Source organism: Lycorma delicatula, chromosome 1 (genome assembly GCF_047948215.1).
Source record: "Lycorma delicatula isolate Av1 chromosome 1, ASM4794821v1, whole genome shotgun sequence".
Lineage (NCBI taxonomy): Eukaryota > Metazoa > Arthropoda > Insecta > Hemiptera > Fulgoridae > Lycorma > Lycorma delicatula.
This window is the reverse complement of record NC_134455.1, coordinates 262,556,403-262,577,080: the sequence shown is the minus strand read 5'-3', so window position 1 is coordinate 262,577,080 and position 20,678 is coordinate 262,556,403. Positions and strand designations below refer to the sequence as shown.

Here is a 20,678-nt window from a genome sequence, read left to right as displayed (position 1 = left end):
TTCTCCCTAAAAGACAAAATTAATAGATTCTTTATTATGGTATCAATAGTAGTCCTCTTAAGAATTTGATTAACATACATTCCTTTTAAGGCTCATTAAAAGGGAAACTATTTTTTACAAATATTGTTTGACTTTCAGATTCTAGCTTTCATCACTTTTTAATCAAAATTTACACTGGAGCTAAAATATCCACATTTAATCTTAATCTTATATAGCTTATTACCTAATGGATCCATGCCAAATTTAAAGTTTCAACTCTTTTGGTTTAGAAATCTCATTTCAAACCTTTTTAATTTAACTCATTATTATTTTTTCCTTAATTTCCAAGATACCTTCCTGAGCATAACTATTACAAATTTTAGTTTTTTAACTATCTGGGAAAGGAGATTACTAGTGATGAGTAAGTCAGTTATGGCTCCGCCTTAGGTTGCTTGCACTCTTTTTTATAATATTTAAAGGTGAGTATAAAAAATACCTTTATAATGGTAGTTTACTCAGCTATCATTAGCTAGCTAACGGATAATTGTGCCTGCTATATTTCAAGTTTTAAGTTTTTCTGGATTCAACATCGATTTTCAACTCCTACTTAAATTAAACCCTTACAGGTAATTAGGAGAAAAGTTACTTACTTTTTTTAGAAAAATCCAAGTTTTTACCAAGAATAACTATATCAAATTTCAACTTCCAATTATCGGCACAATAGTAATATACAGGCTTTCCCATTTATAACTATATATAAATTTCTAAAAAGAAGCCAGCAAATAATATAATACTTGCCGGAATTCTTCCGTAAATGTTAATAAACAAACACATACAATACTACAATAATTCCTAGCTCAAATATAGTTGGTTTTATAGCCAAATATCACTGACCTACAGCCAACAGTACGAAATAACCCATCTGAAATAATTCCATCAATGTAGGTGATGTAATCAGTCCAGCATGGAGAACAATCATTATCCTTCATATTGAACAACCTTTGATTCTCTTCAAGGAGATTATGAATTTCTACGCCTGCATCTCTAATTTCATTATATCTGAATACAGAAATGAATAATACAGTTAAGCAAAACACAATACTTAAAAAATCTAAATAATAGTAAAAAAAAAAAAAAAAAAAAAATCTTAATTTTTGACTGTTATGATATAATATTAAAAGATGCTAAAGGAAGTCATGTAAAATGTCATCAAGTTCTCAGATTTTTGAAATGTAAAGTATTAATATAGCACTCAGATATTCAACAAGGGAAGAATTTTGAGGATGACAATTACATTTATCTTAGCAACTACTCCAAATTACAGTTTTCTGGAATTTTTTTGCAGAAAATGGTTTAAAAATTATTTAACATTACAGCTGAATATAAGAATTTAGACTGCAACATAGCATCTCTCATTCCTATTTTTGTTTTTAATGTTTAAATAACCAAGTAATAAATAAATTTAAAACTGCAAAATAAATAATAAACTGACATGCTTATTTCAGTCCCATCTCTACCTCTAATCCTCTAATTAACAAATCAAATGTCAAAACATAATCTGAGAAACATAATTAACTCTAAAATAAATAAAACTCTGAGTTAAGCTACATTATGCTTATTTTTAATTGCAAATTCATGAGCCAGCTGACTCATGACAAAAATAAAATTTTGTTTACATATTCTTTGAAATAACTGGTGTAAAAGAAAAAAGACAAATTTTCAATGTAGTAATGTACAGTTAATTGCTTCAAAAAAAAAAAAATCTTACCGTTTAGTTATTCTTTCACTTCTATCATCAATTGATAGGAGGGTATCCCTCCTTCCATCACATCGTTCAAACAATGGACTTTTAATCCAAGATCTCATAATGGCACGCATTCGATTAACATTCTCTTGAGTTTTACGAAGACCCTTTTGAAGCTTGTCGACAAGACTGTGCAACCTTTCAATGAATCCCCAAAGTTCTGTAATAATTTGTTTAAAATCATTCATCACATTAAGTATGTATGTACATGTATATACATACAAACATATATATATATATTTATATATATATATATATATACACAAACATACACAAACACAAAACACCAGGTATTTCATTTTAATCTTCCCCTGGTGATTTTCTCATAAACTACACACAATAAAAAAAAATGACCTAAACAGAAGTTACTCGGAGTGGAGGTGGACACCTTGTGGTAACCTTGAATTTGACCTACAGTGTTATTTCAAAGTTAGCACGATTTTTTCTAATGGAAGGATCAATTTTTGATCCCACCAATGAAAAGAAGAAAAATTTTACATTGAAGTATGTGGTCACACATATGAACTTGCAACTTTTTTTTTGAAGGTCATAAAGCTGACTAAATTCAAGTATGTAGATGTGACATTTTTCACTCTTTCCATTGGTGCATCAGAAAAGGTAATTCCATTTGAAAAACCTCAATGACCTTGGATTGACCTCCAAAAGGGAGTTCAAGATCACTGTTGGATGCCCACTCATATTCACATGACTTCTGTAAAGTCATTTTTATGCTCTTTTCCATAGTTTGTGAGAAAAATGGCCTGGAATATGAATATTAAATTGTATGACCTTAAAAAATGTTAATCCTTACAACTATATATTCGTATAACACTGCATGACCTTCAAAACAGTTCCAGTTGTCATACGTGTGATCAGAGATATTCCAATGTAAAATTTTCTGCTTTTTTCATTGGTGGGGTCAAAAATTGGTCATTTCATTTGAAAAAATCATTTAACCTTGAAATAACAGCCAAATCCAAGGCCACCATGAGGTATCTCCCTCCAGTCTGAGTAACTTTTGCTTGGTCATTTTTTTGTATTTTGCATAGTTTACAAGAAAATCATCTGGTGGGATTAAAATGAAACACCTGTGTGCATGCGTGCATATGTAAATAGCACCACCACCAAGTAAAATTTGAATATGAATAATTTTAGTAGAGCTACAATTAGTAGAGACTAATATTATAAATTGATTAAGTCTCATCTTTATTAGGAAAGTGAAAACACTTGCATATATAATTTAATTAAGTGTTGGACTTTACAACACAACCAGGTGTTTTTACACACACACACAAAGAGGTGGCTATTAAATATGGACACTAATACTTTAAAATATTTTATTTTAAATTTATATATATTTAGTTATTATCCCCTTCAATACACAACCCTCCTCTATCCCTATAATGATCCATGCAAATTTTCCATTATTTGAAACAGTGCTGGAAGTCCTTGGGGAACAGATAAAAGTCACATGGTGCCAGGTCAGGCGAATAAGGCAGATGGTCTAACATTGGGTTATTATACCTGACTAGAAACTTCTTGACAGACAATGCAAGTGTGAGCCGGTACATTGTCCTGATGAAGAATCCATGACTTATTCTTCCACAATTGAGGTCGTTTTTTCTTATTTTTTCACAAAGTTGAGCAAGGACCTCAAGGTAGTAATGTTGATTAATAGTTTGACCTTCGGGAAACCAGTGAAGGTATACAATCTCATGAATATCGAAAAAACAACCATCCTCGCTTTGAATTTTGATTCGCTCAACCTTCCAATGCATAGATTGATGCTTAGGTTCTGGATCATAAGTGAAAAACCAAAATTCATCACATGTTATCACTCTTTCCAAGAAGTTTGTTTCATTTTCAGTCACATTCAAAGTGTCAGAACAAGCTTCCTTTTGTTCAATTGTGAAAATTTTAGGCACCATTTTCATGCCCACTTTTTGATGTTCTAAATGTTATGTAAAATTTACCTTACGTATTCTTTGTCAATTCCTACAGTTTCAGCAATTGCACAAATAGTTAACTGATGGTCAGATCAGTTCAGATTACCAATTTTTTCAATATTTTTATTCGTTCTAGACATGGAAGAGCGACCCGGGTGAACATCATCTTCAATGTTTTCTTGGCCATCTTGAAAACACTTAAACCAATGCATGTGATAAACATTCATTGCCATATACTTTTTTTCATAAGAGATAAGTTTCAGTAGCGGTTTTTCCAAGTTTCATATGAAATTTCACAATTCTTTGCTCTAATGAAACACTTATCATTTCTTCAGCAAAACAAAAACCAGATGTTATCCAAATGAAGGCCACAGACAGACTAATATGTTTACAGAAACTGGAGTGGCAACAATCAAAAGAGAAGGCTTCATGCTACACAACTGTCAGTCATATGAATTTGGCGCCTGTGCATTTCTTCTGTAGCAGCATTAGTCTCATTATTTAATAGCCACACCTCATATTCATATATATACTTATAATATAAACTACCAAAACCCAGCAATTAGATAAATTAAAATTACCAGATAATTTCTAATAATCACTTTTCACAGGATCCTGCAATTTCAGTTGCTATTGATTTCTAAACTACATTAAAACATAATTATTTTATAGTTTGTCAATTTGTGAAAATTGTTTTTGAAAATTACAGTACTGGAATTTTAGAATTTTCATTCTAGTACTGGACAGCAGAATTTGCATGTATGTTCATAAAATTCAAAATTTTAAAACAGAAAACAATTTTGACAAATTATAAAATAAATGTGTTCTAATGCAGGTGTAGAATTGAGTACCAACTGAAGATGCAGAATCCTGTGAAAATTGATTATTGGAAATTAATATGTTTAAGTTTAATTTATCTAATTATTGTGTTTTGGTAGTTTATATTTCATGTAATATGAAATTTTATTAACAGAGTGGTCAATATATTAATAAACATTTGAATCATCAAAAAAAAATTTTTTTAAATATATATATATATATATATTTAAATTTTATTAATATAAACTAGTAGTACCGGTTAGGATTTGAATACTAGATTGTGGATACCAGTGTTTTATGGTGGTTGGTTTCAATCAACCACACATCTCAAGAATGGTTGATCTGAGACTGTACAAGACTATATATTTCATTTACATTAATACATACTACCCTCATTCATCCTCTGAAGTAATACCTTACGATGGTTCCAGAGGCTAAACAGAAAAGAAAGAGTAGTACCTGTTATAAGTATAATACGGAATATTGAGAATGACATATCTTATCTTAAAAGTACTTATTTCATCATAAAAGTACTTTTGTGGTTTCCCGCATCATCAGTCATGATTGAAATGTTTAATTGAATATTTCAGTTTTATAATTTTACAGTACTTTTATTAAATATTTCAATCATGTCTGAGGATGCAGGATTCCATGAAAATACTTTCAGAATGAAATTAAGGTGTGATATGTGCTATCTCAATATTCTATACTACGTGATTTATATTATAAGAATTTAAAATATAATTTAACAGTTCAGAGAAATAATGTGAATCTTAAAACAAAATTAATTTCAGTAAAATAATATACAGAGTGGCGTACGAAATGATCCAACATTTGGTTTTGTTAAAAAAATATTTATTTGAACCACAATGCAGAAAAGTAAATACAACGTGTTTATTATAAATCCGGAAATTATATTCTGCTTATCACACGTTTAATATGACCGCCATCATGTCTCGCAACTTCTTCAATACCTCCTATGTTGTTAATAACTTGACAACACATATCCTTGGTTATCTCGTTCCATGCCTCAATGAGCAGCAATTGCAGTTCCATCACTGAGCGAGGATATCTAGGGAAAATCTTTTAGAAATTCCTAAAGAAAATAATCACACAAATTCAAATCACTGTTCAGGGACCAGTTTTGTCCCCACGCAAAACGATTAGAAAATCGATTTGAAATGACATTTGCGTAAAAGTTTCATGCAGAAAGTCTAAAACAACATTAGTTGTGTGCAGTCTGGCTCCATCCTGCATGAACGTTTTCTAATCAAAACCCTTTTGCAAGAAGCTGAAGAACAAAATTATGTAGCTTGTTTAGATAATATTTATTATTCTCTGTTCAAAAAAGTATGGCCCTTTACCCTGTAACTTGAGATAGTGGCCCATACCGTAATTCACGGAGCATGATGGATGTTTTCATGAAGCACGTGCAGAGTTTCAGAAGCTCAAAAACACACAATTTGTTTATTAACAACCCTGTCTAAGTAAAAATGTGCCTTATCTGAAAACCAAACATTGTTCAACAATATGTCTTGGTCCACAACCCATTCAGCAATTGCCATTCTTTGATGTTTGTCAACCATTCATTTAGGCAACACTGTTATTATGTATAGATACAAATGCAAATTGCCTTTTAAAATTTGCTGCACAGAACGCCTAGAAATCCCAAGTTGTGCTGTTGCTTTTCTTGCTGATTTACCTGGGCTACTGGGCAATGCTGCTCTGACAGCTTCGACATTCTGTGGAAAACAAACATTGACAGGCCGTTCTCACTTACTCTCAAGCACTGAACCATCACTATTAATTTTTTGTGAAGTCTATGTATTGTTTTAAATGAGGATGACCCCGACTTTGAAAATGTGCATGAAACTGTCTTTGTGTAAGCACCACACTTTTCGTTTCATTAAAAAACAACACAGTCTTTATGCACTGTTCAATATTCAGTCTTCCTTTGTCAACCATCTTGGAACAATACACAAACAGCACATTCAAAATGAGAAGAAACTAATATTCATGAACTGCTGTCACTTCTGCCAACATAAAGCACATTAATAAATTATTAACTGAAACAATTACTGCAAAATCAAATGTTGGATCATTTTGTGTGCCACTCTGTGGATATATGCATATACATACTCATATTAACTTTTAAAATATGTTTGTTTGTTTATAGTCAAGAATCACAAAAGACTTTGGTTAAATTTAGATTTTTTTTTCGTTGTATTGACAATATGAAGTATAAACATTCACTTAAACAAACTACAGACTTTTACATTTTATATGTATTTAAAAAAGAAAAAAACAATATTACTTAACTTAAGCCAACATCTCTGTGGTGCAACTCAACCACTTTCATAAGACATTTTTTAAGATGACCAATTTGTTCAAGATTTGGACTACGTTTCCAAGAGCTTTTTGATTTTCATCAAAAAGTTTGAATCCCAGGCAGGATCAGAATTTTCATATGCTGCAAAAGCAGAATTTCCATTCCTTATTTCCAATTTATTTTTTACAGGAAGTTTCTCTTCCAGTCTATTTTTTTATTTTTCCAAATAACTAAAAAGGAAGATTTTTTAAATAAATAATAACATTTTCACTTTCATAAGTTGAATTAATTGAAAAAAATAATAATAAAGCAATGTAAAATATGTAGAAACCACTGAACTTAAAAAAAAAATACATATATTAACAGGCAAAATGTAACTATTAGAAAAAGATTTAACAAATCATCTCAAATGAAATGTAAAGCACATATTTACGATATTAAAAGTAGGAATTTGCAACTCAAACAGTATGTTTGTTTTTCTTCATTCAAATTTTATTTCACCAAGTAGACCAATTTACATACTTGTATAATTATTTTTTACAGGAAGTTTCTCTTCCAGTCTAGTTTTATATTTTTCCAAATAACTAAAGAGGAAGATTTTTTAAATAAATAATAACATTTTCTGAATGAACAATTTGAATATATATTTTTTGTCAACTCTACTTAACATTGAACTGTTACAGTATAATAGTATGTAGTCTGATATTCACAGTACTTTTGCAAAAAATCAAGAAAATTAGTTTGAATTTGTTAATTAAAAAATTAATTTACATTTCTACATTCCAGAGAGCCTAAGCTGACTGTTTGGTTGCAATTTCCTAATAATATTTCTCTTTATTTTCTTATTTTTTATAAAAAAAAAAACAGGTTTCTTCCCTTTGTGTATATTGCGAACAACATTTTTCACCTATTAATGGTTTTTGTAGGCCTATCAACATCTAAAACAAGAATTGATGACAAAAATTTAATTAATTGTTTAAAAAATAAAACAACTACAAAACCACATCAAAAATTGTAATAGAATTTCTTTCCACACAAACTAATTTTCTTGATTTTTCCATAAAAACAGATCTGGGTACTACTGGGTATGAAATGTGTATAAACTGAATTCATCTTAACCCTAGTGAAAAAAACATAAAGAAATATGACAAAAAAGGAATTTTTTAAAATATGAAATTTTGCAAATTGAGACCACTTATTGATAAAAATTATGAAAAAAGATAAAAGAGATAAGGTTTTCTTATTGTGACTTGCTTTTCCTTATTGGACTATCCCAATATGTACTTGTGAATACACACAAACAAACATGTATGTGCACATATAAATAATTAGAGAGATTGAGAATTAATACACAAGTGTATTATAACTCATTATGACAATCATGATGTCAGAACAACATTAAGATTTATGTCATGTGATGAAAGGTAGTTTCTTAAAAAAAAATTTCACTGAAACTGACAACTGATTACATAAATCACATCACTGAAAATAAACAAAATTACCACATGATGTCCAGTCTAAATCACATTGCCCTTGTTGAATCAATGCATCTATTTCATTCACTTGCTCTTTCACCAGTTGAAATTCAACTTCACGGCTATCTTTTCTAATCCTGTTGTACCTGAAAGCAGAAGATTATTCACCAAAACAATGTTCAAAGTAAATTACACTGAGGGGCAAATTAAACTTTTTTTTTACACAAGGAACAAACTATGTGATACCAATAGAATCTTTTCATGCTAAATTCAAATATGTAAATTGATTTTTTCCATTATCCTCCATTTTTTTGTGATATGTAGGAAAACTTTGAGAGATGTAAGAATTTACATGCATTTAGAGCACTAATTAAGTTATGTAAAATGTGGTAGTTGTTTTCATTTTGTGTTTGGCATCTGGAACATCTCTCTTTAATGTGCAAATATTATCTGTGAACATTCTTGCACTCCACTATTGTTGGTACATCTTTTCCATCGTCTCGGCCTTTCATCCCCTGGGAACGCTCGTCGCTCATCGATCACCCTCTGAGAATGCCTTTCAGTCATATGGATTCGGATAGTAGAGTGCCTTGGTGATCATGCAGGGACTGTACATACCATATGGCTTAGATCCAACCCCTGCATGATAGGGGGGGAAGGTTTTTTGGCAGGTGAGAGCCCCGCACTGCCGTCAGTGCAGGCCTGACGGCGGCTGGCAGAGCTTTTTCCTCCCCCTACGGAAAGGGGAAAAAATAAACAAAACTAAACAGTAAACTTGAAAACAATAAATTAGAAAAGTATCATAATAACAAAAAATTAGCATTGGATAATGAATATACTGTAATGTTGAAAATTATAAAGCAAATTGTTTTATGTAAATAAATAGAAAAAGGGCAATACAATTTATTGTCCTGGCTGCACTATTTATTAACTATTGATTGTAAAAGTATTCATTACATTATTGCAAATTACTTGTTACTTGTCATGAAGACATTGACAAAATAATATAGCTGTTTTCTATCATCAATTTCAGTTTTTAATTGTATGATACTCATGCAATTTTAAAATACAAAGAATAGAATTGTCAATAAATCCCATAAAAATATGCTCTTAAAAAACAAAAAATGAATGAAAAAAGTAAGAATATCTTCCAATATTTTCTATTCAAGTGGATTCATTGATTTAAAATTTGAATTTTGGTAACCATAAGATAAATATGTACAAAAAATATTAGATTTACTGATGTTTTAAAATGTAGATGTCCACTTTTTAAATCAGTGCAATAAAGATTTCCCAATTATTAAACCATTGAAATATAATTTCTTTGGAATCTCTTAAATTAAAAGGTCTTGTTGGACAGCTTGATCCTGATCAGCTTCTTCATTTTATTGTCTCCATTACTTAGTGTCAACAAAAATAAATCTGCTCTACACATACTTCCTACACACATTTAAAGCCTTGTTTAACAATCATTGTAAAAGTGTAATCCACAAGCTGTGTATTTTACAGCTTTGACATAAATTTTATAGTTTTCACCATATTTAGACTCTTTTGTGTGCTGGAATAATATGTATTACACACATGGATTTATACTCATATCTTCCCTAGTTACTCAATACAGTAACAAGTATTCAAGAATGCATTAAACATGGAAAATGGTTTGTGAAACCTAACTTGATGCAGAACAAATGAAGATTTGACAATGTTAAATTTATCACATATTTAGTTGTTACTGAGAAAAATGAGATAATTTTATTTCCAGTATGCATGGTGTTGTATCTGATAATCCATTTGCTTCACAATCAGTAAACATTTGCATGTTTACTGTTATTTAAGCAATGTAATAAGGCCTTGTTTACTGATGTATTGTTGATGAATGTATTCTTACTCAGGAGGTATAAAACAAATTCTTTTTCCAGTACTGGAGTGGTTCTAAAAGCTCCCAACAAATACGACTGCTGTGTTCTGTATGATGTTCAGTTTATTTTTGAGGCTTTCAGGGGCTTGACTATAGTGGAAATGTAATCTAATCTTGAACAGCTGAAATTTTTCTAAATTGTTACCAGGATAACAGGATGAACATTCACTCCATCACTGAACACATTTCTTTTATGGAATTAGTGTACTGAAATAAATACTCCCATACGAGTATTTATAGTGTAATTCTTGAACACATTTTGTCCAGTTTAATTTGTTATAAATACAAACGCAGAATTTTATAATCCAGTAAAATTTTAGGAGGGTCATAATATTGAGGTATGAATGATTGTAAACTCAATGATGCGTACTGGTGTATAACATACATTACATTGGAATTTTTTTTTGGGTATTGAAGGACAAACTTTTATTCTTTTGGATTATGTCAAAGTAGGTACTGTTTCCTAAGATAATTTTTCTGCTATATCTTGTTTTTTTAAGAATGGAATAGACAGCTGAAAACAGACTTTACATTTGGACTGAAATGGTAGATTATTTCTGAAAAGCAAATGGAAGGGGGTTGTGGTTGTCTCCTTATGACATGTTCATTAAATATTTACTTCATTTGTGGAAAAGTATACTGTTTTTTAATCACTGAAGATTATTTTGTTGAGGACTTACAAACAGTAAATAAGAATATGGTTTTAACTTTCACGTAATAATTTTATATTTATTAGATTTGAATGAAAAATGGCTTTTATTGTTTCAATAAAGCGGTATGCCTTGTAATACATATTCAATTTTATGAGTTCCATGGCCATAAATGTACTTTGTATAATAGATTGATGAGCAGAGAGTTTGTTATGCCATCATAACCAGTCATGGTGTATGTCTTTTTAAATTAAGTACCATGCACATTTCCTTGTGTGGAAACAATTCTTAACCAGTGGTTGGTTTCCATTATGATCAAATTAGTCATTTCCACCCTTGAAGATACACATCTTCAAGGGTGGAAAAAAAAACATTTTTTTAATCAGGTTTAACTTAGCCAACTATCAAATCTAGCTTAAAGTAGTTGGGTGGCTTCATACATGTTTTAGCTTGTCTGGTGTGTTTAAAAGATCACACACATTGCAAGAGTAAGTTTGAAAATATTTGAGGGAAAAATTTCTAATATTCTGAATTTAAAAATTGATGATTGTTTTCATACCTGCTAGGATAATATTGAATATTTTTTATAGCTGTCCAGCTATAAAAGGGAGAATGTATTTGGACAGCTTTTATTTGATAGTACAGCACCTGGGCTGCATTATTGACATTTTTTATGGAAATTTTGACATCAATGTTATAGCTATTGCTGAAGAAAAATTTACTGATTAAGTTGGGCAGTTCTGGTAACATATTGCAATAAATTAACATTTTTAAAGTTAAGTGATAAATTCTGTGAGTAGTTAATGATTTTGCATTTGATTAGCTAATCCCAGTTGGAAAATGATTACTGCCCATCTAATCTTTAATTACTTTCTACTATAAGATTCCAGGTAACTCAGGTGAAACAAAAGTAAGGTCTACAGCTAATGCCCTGTTCCAACTGAGAGAATAATGATGGTACTATTATTAATAAGCAATATAAAAACAGATCTATATAATATATACAATGTAGAGCAAAACACTGTAGAGCAACCCAACACTGTTGGATTGTTATTCACCCAACCACCACAACTGATGAAGTGAGTTGAACCCCAGCACCAATTAAACTGCTCTGGAGATCAGAAATAATCTCACCCTGGCAAACATGGGAATGCCTACATAAATTGAAAATCAATACTTAAGTTGTTAAGAAGTTAGGATGTCACAATTGTTATTACAATTGCATTCCAATTTAAATGACACTCCATAATCTGACACTGAAGAACGTGGGAAATTGTAATTGCTACTCCCTGTTTGTGTAGTTTCTATCTATTTTAGATATAACATAAATGAAAAATGGCACACTATTGAGTGTCTGAGAAACCATGTTTTTGCAGTACTATAATTTAGTTATAAATAACATGTTTATTCTGCCACTTGTTGCTAAGAACATTGAACTTTAGTTGAATACATTCCATTGTATAATGTTAATGGATTGTGACTTGATACATGACACTTATTTTGAAAAATTTATACATAAAAGTTATATAAAAACAATATATAATATAAATTAAATATAGATATATTAATATAAAAAAATTGATATATACAAGTTAATATAATTTCTGTATAAATTTTATGTTTGATTTTATTTGCCAATCTTTCTTAAACAGATAAATTTTAATTTTAATTGAAAAATCAATCATATGAGTAAACAGATTATTTACTGACTGTCATCAGATGTTAAATGAGATGTAAGTGCAACTTATGTATTGGTTATTTCTTCAATATAGAATAATACTGCAGATTCTTGAACAACTGTGTTTGGGTTTATTGAGCTTTGCTTACATGGTCGATTAGTCTTTAGAAGGGCGTTAGCAATTTCCATACTTTTTCTTCATTAACTGAAATGAAGAAAAAATGTCTATTTCAAAGTTGTTAAAATGGTTTTGGACCTTCATGCTGTATGCAGCTTTGCTGAATATCCTTCTCCAGATTTAGTTGCAGTAAATGAGTCTTGTTCAACTGATCTGAATTGTAAGTAGTGTCTCCTTAAATGACATATAGACTGTATAAGAAGATGTATTATGTCTGGTTGATGAGAATAATTTTCATTATTGATTCCAAATCAGGTAATAAATTAAATCTGTTATTACTGAGTATGATTCTGTACAAAGCTTTAAGTATATATGGAATGGTAATAATTACTTGGGAATAAGTATTTTTGTAAAGCAGACTTGTGGTATGTTATCGGACAAGTTTTATTGGCTTTCTACAAAAAAGCATTATAGAATACCATGTGTAATCTAACTAACATTCTATTGTCTTTTAAAATGACAGGATTGGTATGAGGCATCATGACCTCCACTGAAATAAAGCAAACAAACAAATTTGTCCCCTTTGAGCAGAGCACCATCTTAATTAGCTTTTGGATGCATTAGTTGTGTGGCTACTATGAACAATAAAATGACTATAAGTGGGATGAAGTACTGATGAAAGCAGACAGGTGCTTTTTTCATAAATTTTATCAGTATGAATTCAGTTTGATCTTAAATTCTTTAGTGGTTAGTTGAAATATTATTAGCAAAATTGGTATTATTTTATTATCTTCATAATTGTCAATACAGTTGATAATATCAATACTAGTGTTACTATTATGGCTTACATGAGGACCACATATATTATAGTTCCTTTGTGATCAGATTAGTCATAAAACCTTCCTTCCATAATATAAAGAGGTTTAAGTAATGCCAGTATACATTGTTTATTTATGTAAATAAATACTGAAGATATTTTGTAATGTAGATATACAGATGGCGCATTTAAAAACTGACTTGAGATTATACTATAGTTAGGCGGATTTTTTATTTAGTGTAGACACACAGGTTTTGAATATTAAAATTTTCATTTAAACACTTTACATTTGTTAAAGTTAATGATAAAAATTACTTTATTAACAATAATTTATCTATTAACTTAAAATAACAAAAAATCTTTTAACTGACAATTCAATTTTCTTTAAATTATGATAAATTTGAACAGACATGAAACAGTACAGCATAGGCTGGTAAAAACAAATCTTCCTAGTGTCTTAGTAAGGACATATTAATAAGTTTTTGTTAGTCAGAACTTTAAACAATATTTCTACACGCTATGAGGTAAAACACTTAACTGACTTCTTTTTTTTTAGATGCTGGCAATCTCACTTTGAATAGGGGTTGAATGGGTTATTTTTTAGACCTTCTTTATAGTGAGCCCCAAAGGTAAAATTCACAATGTAATAAATGATGAACGGATTGGCTATAATTGCTTACTATTCTTTTCTTCTGTAAAAATATCATGTATGCAGGCTAGAATTTGCCTCAGTGTTTAGTAATCAGCCCCACCTTGTTGAAAATAACTGTACATAAGTTCACTGGGGGTCAGTAACAACAAAAATTTATTAAAGCATTTAAGCACACAGTATTCATTGGTGTTTTCAAAGAATACCAATCCAATATTACATGTTTCCAATACCGCACCGAGGTCCAATCTTAAGGTTGTGCAGATGTTTCATTCTAAGTCAGTGGGGATTCTCTGTAGATCAAGTCATGTATTTTCTGAATTTACAAATCCTATTAAATGAAATTACACTTCGCCTAAGAATAAAAAACAAAAAGATTTAATAGTCCTTATTTAATACTAGCCAGGAAAACAAAATATTTTAGTCAATTTTATTATGACCCCTAATTTTCTGAACTAAAGTAACACAGTAGGTCTTTAATCTTAATTCATGTACTGTAGTACAAAATAATTAGATTTTCACAAGATTCCTGTGTCCTGTGATAAATGCTGTTTCAAATTTTTCAGACTGTGTTCAACTCTATAGGAAATGTCAGCAGTGACCTCTATGGTATGAAATGTATGAGTTCTTTTTTTTTTTAAATTTGTATGAATTCATAAAACATTTTTCATTAAATTTTGTACTGTAGACTTCACGGGTGGACATAAGGCAGGGTATTTTTCCTTTACCTTCTCTTGTATTAATTTAAATGACTGATAAAATAAAGTTGAATATGACACATTTTATTCAAGAATTTAACATAAGAAAAAGATTAGACTACAAAAATACAAATAAAAGCATTAACATCAGATAGACATGACAAACAGTAAGCCTGTATATTAACACTAAATCATGACCCCAAAGGAGAGTCTTATTCTTTAAGACTTTGGGGGTTGGCGTCCCCACGGGCCTAGCCTCTGCAGCTTTTCTTCCCACTACACACTTAGCTGCAGAATACTTTTCACTATCCACGTATACTACACCAGGTACACTACATGAATTACAACATATACATTTACTCAACTTCGCAACAACATCCAACACAGTTTTCTTTTTCACTTACACTTGGTGGTTTGCGACATCGTACAAAATGCAACCATAATCCAAGGTGGGAACTATCGTGCCGATGGGTGAATGGCTCTACGTAGTGAGTCTCGAACGATATCCTCTGGGCACCAGAGCAAACCCAGTTGTATTTAGCTCTAGCTCCAGTACGCGTGCGCTCTGCTGGAGTGGTCTATTTTATCGCCGGTTCTCGTGGGACCAAAATTTCAGTTCCTACAACCAATTCTATGATGGTTGGTGGTCCATCTGAAAAAACCACCACTTTAAGTCTGGTGAAAAGGCCTCGATCAGCTTCGTCTGACGAGGATAGTTTTGCTACAGCTGATGAAGATGGTGTTAGGTGCAAGAATCTTCGCTTTGTTGTTGTTAAGAATAATCAGGAGGGTGGCTCCCTTCAAAAGGTCTCACCTTTCTGGATTAGTAAATGCATCTCAGGATGTATTGGTTCTCCGAGGAACATTAAAAAATTACGTGACGGGACAATTCTGGTAGAGACATATAACGACGAGCAGAGTCGATCTTTGTTACGTCTGACCAATATGGGCGGCATAATCGTAAGTACGGCATGCTACAAGACCCTGAATACCAGCCGATAAGTGATTTTTTGTCGTGACGTTTTAGAAATAAATTTGAGGGAAATTGCTGATGAACTTAGTACTCAAGGTGTTGTAGAGATGAAACGTATGATGAAACGGCAGAACGGGACAGAAGAACCAACGCCGTCCCTTGTACTGACGTCCAGTCTTCCTGTTCCTCCAGAGAGGATTAGAGTGGGTTACCTCTCCGTTCGGGTTCGCCAGTTCATTCCCAACCCACGGCGGTGTTTCTGGTGCCAAAGGTACGGTCACACTACAACATCTTGCCCGAGCTCGGAGGTCTGTGCTCGATGTGCTACCGAAGGCCACAGTGACGCTAACTGCGAGGAAAGAGAAAAATGTGCGAACTGCAATGGTTCGCATACGGCTCGCTCCCGAGATTGCCCAACCTTTAAGGGAACCTCGTTCAACCTGATGTGTCCTTCGCCACTGCTGCGTCAAAACAGACTGCTTCACCTGTTCATACTCCACAGTGCGGATCCTGCACAGAACATAAGAAACTCGTTCAGATGCTTTCTGATCAGGTAACTTCGCTTACGGCCACTATTTCCGGGCTGACAAGAATGAGTGAAAAGTCCTGTGTCGCAATAACTGAATCCAACAGTGTCGTCCATACAAAAGGTCCTGCTCCCAACGTGCTGCCGGTACGGGCAGAGGCTACCACAGACGGCGGTAAGCCATCTAACAAGGCCCCCACGAAAGTAACCCGCATGACCACCCCCTCTGGGATGTCAGCAGCGACGTCCCGTTCTCATAAATCTCCTCCGCCGTTACCACATATACTGGAGGATATGGTTGAGGAACCTCCCGACCCAAAGGCGTCGGAGTTATCTAAGTTGAAGAACACAAAAAAGAAAAATAGAATCACGTACAACTGAATTCTATGTGGTTTCCTGGGTATATTCATTATTTATTATATTTATTATTATTTATTGTTATTATACTTATATTTTTTACTTTATTTTAATTTTATGAACATTATTCAGTGGAATGTTCGGGGTGTACGGTCCCGCATTGCAGATATTGGAGTACTGGCGCAGCTACATGATCCGATTGTCATGTGTTTCCAGGATACTCATCTTCTGCGACATGACCCAATCGCACTCAGGGGATACTTTTGTGAGAGATTCGACTGTGTAGTGGACGGTAGAGAGAGTGGTGGAGTGGCTATTTTCATGAGTGATGAGGTATCAGCTACAAGGTTTCAACTGACCACTCTCGTTCCTGCTGTTGCAGTGATGATCTCTGTCCCCTTCAAGCTGCATATCTGCAATCTATATCTCTCGCCGAACACTGAGTTCAGTGCTCTGGATATCTCAAACCTCCTCGCACAAATACCGTCTCCATCATTAATAGTAAGAGACTTCAATGCCCACCATGTTTCTTGGGGCTCGACTTTCTGCTCCACTCGGGGAAATATAGTACACAATGTAAGACAGGACTTGGACCTTTGTTTGCTGAATGATGGATCTCATACATTCATGTCTTTATCATCTGGTACTATGTCTAATATCGATCTCTCCATGTGCTCGCCGGCTTTACTCCCTCGTTTTGATTGGTCTGTTTGAGTTGATTTTCATGGCAGCGACCATAAACCAATTGTTCTTCGTTTCGGTGTGGAGCACGAGGTTCGGAGTAGGCCACAGAGGTGGATTGTTGAAAAGGCAAATTGGGATGGATATCGTATGGCCTTCCAATCGCAGTGTGACGTCGTTGCGGACATCCTTGAACAACTTTCCTCTTTTACGTCCAAAATACTTGAAACTGCCAGCAGATATGTCCCACAAACATTGGGCAATTCTAAACGTCCTACCGTTCCGTGGTGGAATGATGATTGCAAGTGTGCTATTCGGAATCGACGGCGCTACGCAAATTCAATAATAGACCTACAACTGAACATCTAGATATGTACCGCAGGGCTAGGGCAGTGTGCCGTCGGGTCTTCTTGACCGCTAAGAGGAATTCATGGATGAAGTATGTGAACTCCATCTCACGTACTACTCCCACGTCTACTGTGTGGAGAAAAATCCATGCAATTTTCAGGTCGCCAGGGCAATCTATTCTCGGTCTCATCGATGAGGGAGAACTCCTTACGTCATCTTCGGCTGTAGCAAATACTTTAGCGAAATCTTTCCGTTTGGTGTCTCTCACCTCGTCATATAGTAACGACTTTCAGAGGTACAACGCACGGATGGAAGTGATGGCGTTGAATATTGGTGTTTCGGTTGGTGAATTGAACACTCCATTCTTACTTAAAGAATTGTTACACGCACTTAGGAACTCACGTGACACTTCCCCTGGACAAGACAACGTTCGCCTTTGTATGCTTTCGCACCTTCCTGACTCAGCACTACAACATCTTTTGAGTATTTACAATGGTTTATTCTCCGGGCAAGTCTTTCCGCCCGACTGGTCAGAAGCATTTATTATACCAGTACTAAAACCTGGCAAAGAGAAAACCGATCCCTTAAGCTACCGCCCTATTTCTTTAACAAGCGTATTGTGTAAAGTAATGGAGAGGATGGTGAACCGCAGGCTTGCATGGTACTTGGAGAAACATGGCTTTCTTTCTTCGGAGCAGTGTGGTTTCCGACAGGGGAGATCTTCCATTGACCATTTGGTGTCGATGGAGGCCGCTATACAAAACGCCTTCCTGAATTGCCAACACCTCGTTGCTATCTTCTTCGATATAAAAAAGGCGTTCGACACGGCCTGGCGACGTGGCATTCTTAACACTCTTAGGAGGTGGGGGATCACTGGTAATATGCTTGCTTTTATCCGGGGATTCTTGAATCACCGGACGTTTCGTGTTCGTGTAGACGATTCACTTTCAGACAGTGTCGTCTCGGAAAATGGGGTACCTCAAGGTAGGTATTAAGTGCCACCTTGTTTTCTGTGGCCATAAACAGCATTACCGATTGTGTAAAGGCTCCTGTCTCTTGTTGTCTTTTCGTTGATGATTTTGTTATTTACGTTGCGAGCCGCTCTACACCCACTGACGAGCGACTGATACAGAACACTATATTTCGCCTTGATGCTTGGTCAGGGACTACTGGTTTTACATTTTCACCCGACAAGACGAAATGTGTAGTCTTTTCTCGGCTACGGAACCCTTCTAATCCGCGGGTTTTTCTGAAGAGAGAGCTTATTGCTGTCTCTACTTACGTCAGGTTTCTGGGTTTGCTTTTTGATAGCCGTCTTACCTGGACACACATATAAGGGAATTGAGGACAAAGTGTTCCAAACTTTTGGATATGATGCGGGTCCTTAGTAACACCAACTGGGGGGCCGATCGGTCATGTATGTTGCGTTTTTACTACTCCCTTGTTCGTTCCCGTTTGGATTATGGTTGTGTCGCCTATTCTTCAGCTCGTCAAACCGTACTTAAGATCTGGACGGTGTCCATCATTCTTTTCTTCGGCTTGCCACAGGTGCGTTTAGATCGAGCCCTATCGCAAGCTTACTTGTAGACAGTGGCGAGCCATCACTTTGGGATAGACGTGACCAGCTTTTGTTGTCTTATTTTGCCCGTCTCAGCGGACAACCTAATTACTCAGCTTTTGAACCAGTTCATAGGGATCCTAATTTGAGGAAATATGAGGACCGTCCACGTTGTACTGCGCCTGTGTGTGTCCGTGCACGACGTCTGCTGCAGCGTATGAATGTTGGCACTCCCCCATTGCTTCCATCATGTCCGTGCTCGAATCCCCCGTGGAGAATAAGCCATGTGGATTTTAAGTTTGATCTTACAACGTTTGATAAACGATCAACGCCTCCTATTGTTTTCCAGCAGATGTTTCAGTTTCTCCTCACCAAGTCGAACCCAGACGTGGTGGTATACACCGATGGGTCGAAACATGACGGTAACGTTGGTTGTGCTTTTGTTTTCGATGAACAGACTTATATGTTTGGCCTACCCGGTGTTACGAGTGTGTTCACCGCGGTACTACTCGCTGTGGATAGGGCTCTAAGTCTCGTTGGCCCTAAATATAGGAGCATTCTTATTTGCAGTGACTCGTACAGTGCTCTCCAGGCGTTGGAAAACCTTTATTCCGAACATCCTGTCGTCGTTGGCATTTATGATAAAATCGCTGAGTTAGATAAACGAAACAGGGGGGTGGATTTTTGCTGGATCCCTAGCCACGTTGGAATTCTAGGTAACGAGAGGGCAGATTCTGCTGCGAAAGAAGCGTGTATTCAGCCTCCTTTCATCACCCGAGATACTACCTTTGATTTTATCAATCATATAAAACAATCACTGCGAGCGAGGTGACGGATTAAAGATTCAGTGTTGTCGTGGGGCTCCTCTTGCAGGAACTCTCGTCGTGAGAAAGTAGTCCTCTGCCGGTTACGGTTGGAGCATACGAGGATCACGCACGAGTATCTAATCTTAGGAGAAGACCGAACCCTGTGCACACGATGCAACTGCCGCATGACAGTGCACCACATTCTCGTGGACTGCGTATGTTATGTGGCGTTGCGTCGTCAGTTTAATATACCCAGCAACATTCGTGATATCTTGTGCAATGATGGCGGGATTTTGGAACGGATGTTTCTCTTTTTACATGGTACTGGGTTACTGCAAAGGATTTAATATACTCATATATGTTTTTCTGTAAGGAGAGTTTTTTTAATAATTTTAACCTTTATTTTCGATTTGATTTTTTAGTTCTATGTGTTTAATTTTACTATCCGGGGAGGGGATTTTTGCACAACCCATCGAAGTTGGGTAAGTTTTTATACTTTCTTTATTCTATTATTTTAGCTTTTATATTATATCAACTTTGTCTGTGGTA

At 34.2% G+C, this 20,678-nt stretch overlaps 1 protein-coding gene across 1 annotated transcript in view; it reads right to left on the bottom strand.

Moving 5' to 3' along the window:
• Dhc93AB (Dynein heavy chain at 93AB) overlaps positions 1–20,678 on the bottom strand; it is a 493,152-nt gene that overhangs the window by 384,370 nt on the left and 88,104 nt on the right. Inside the window, exons 14-16 of the mRNA XM_075354875.1 lie at positions 8,380–8,498; positions 1,748–1,943; positions 874–1,038 (exon numbers count right to left, since the gene is read on the bottom strand). Coding sequence (XP_075210990.1) covers positions 874–1,038; positions 1,748–1,943; positions 8,380–8,498 — 480 coding nt within the window. The remainder of the gene's footprint in view (positions 1–873; positions 1,039–1,747; positions 1,944–8,379; positions 8,499–20,678) is intronic.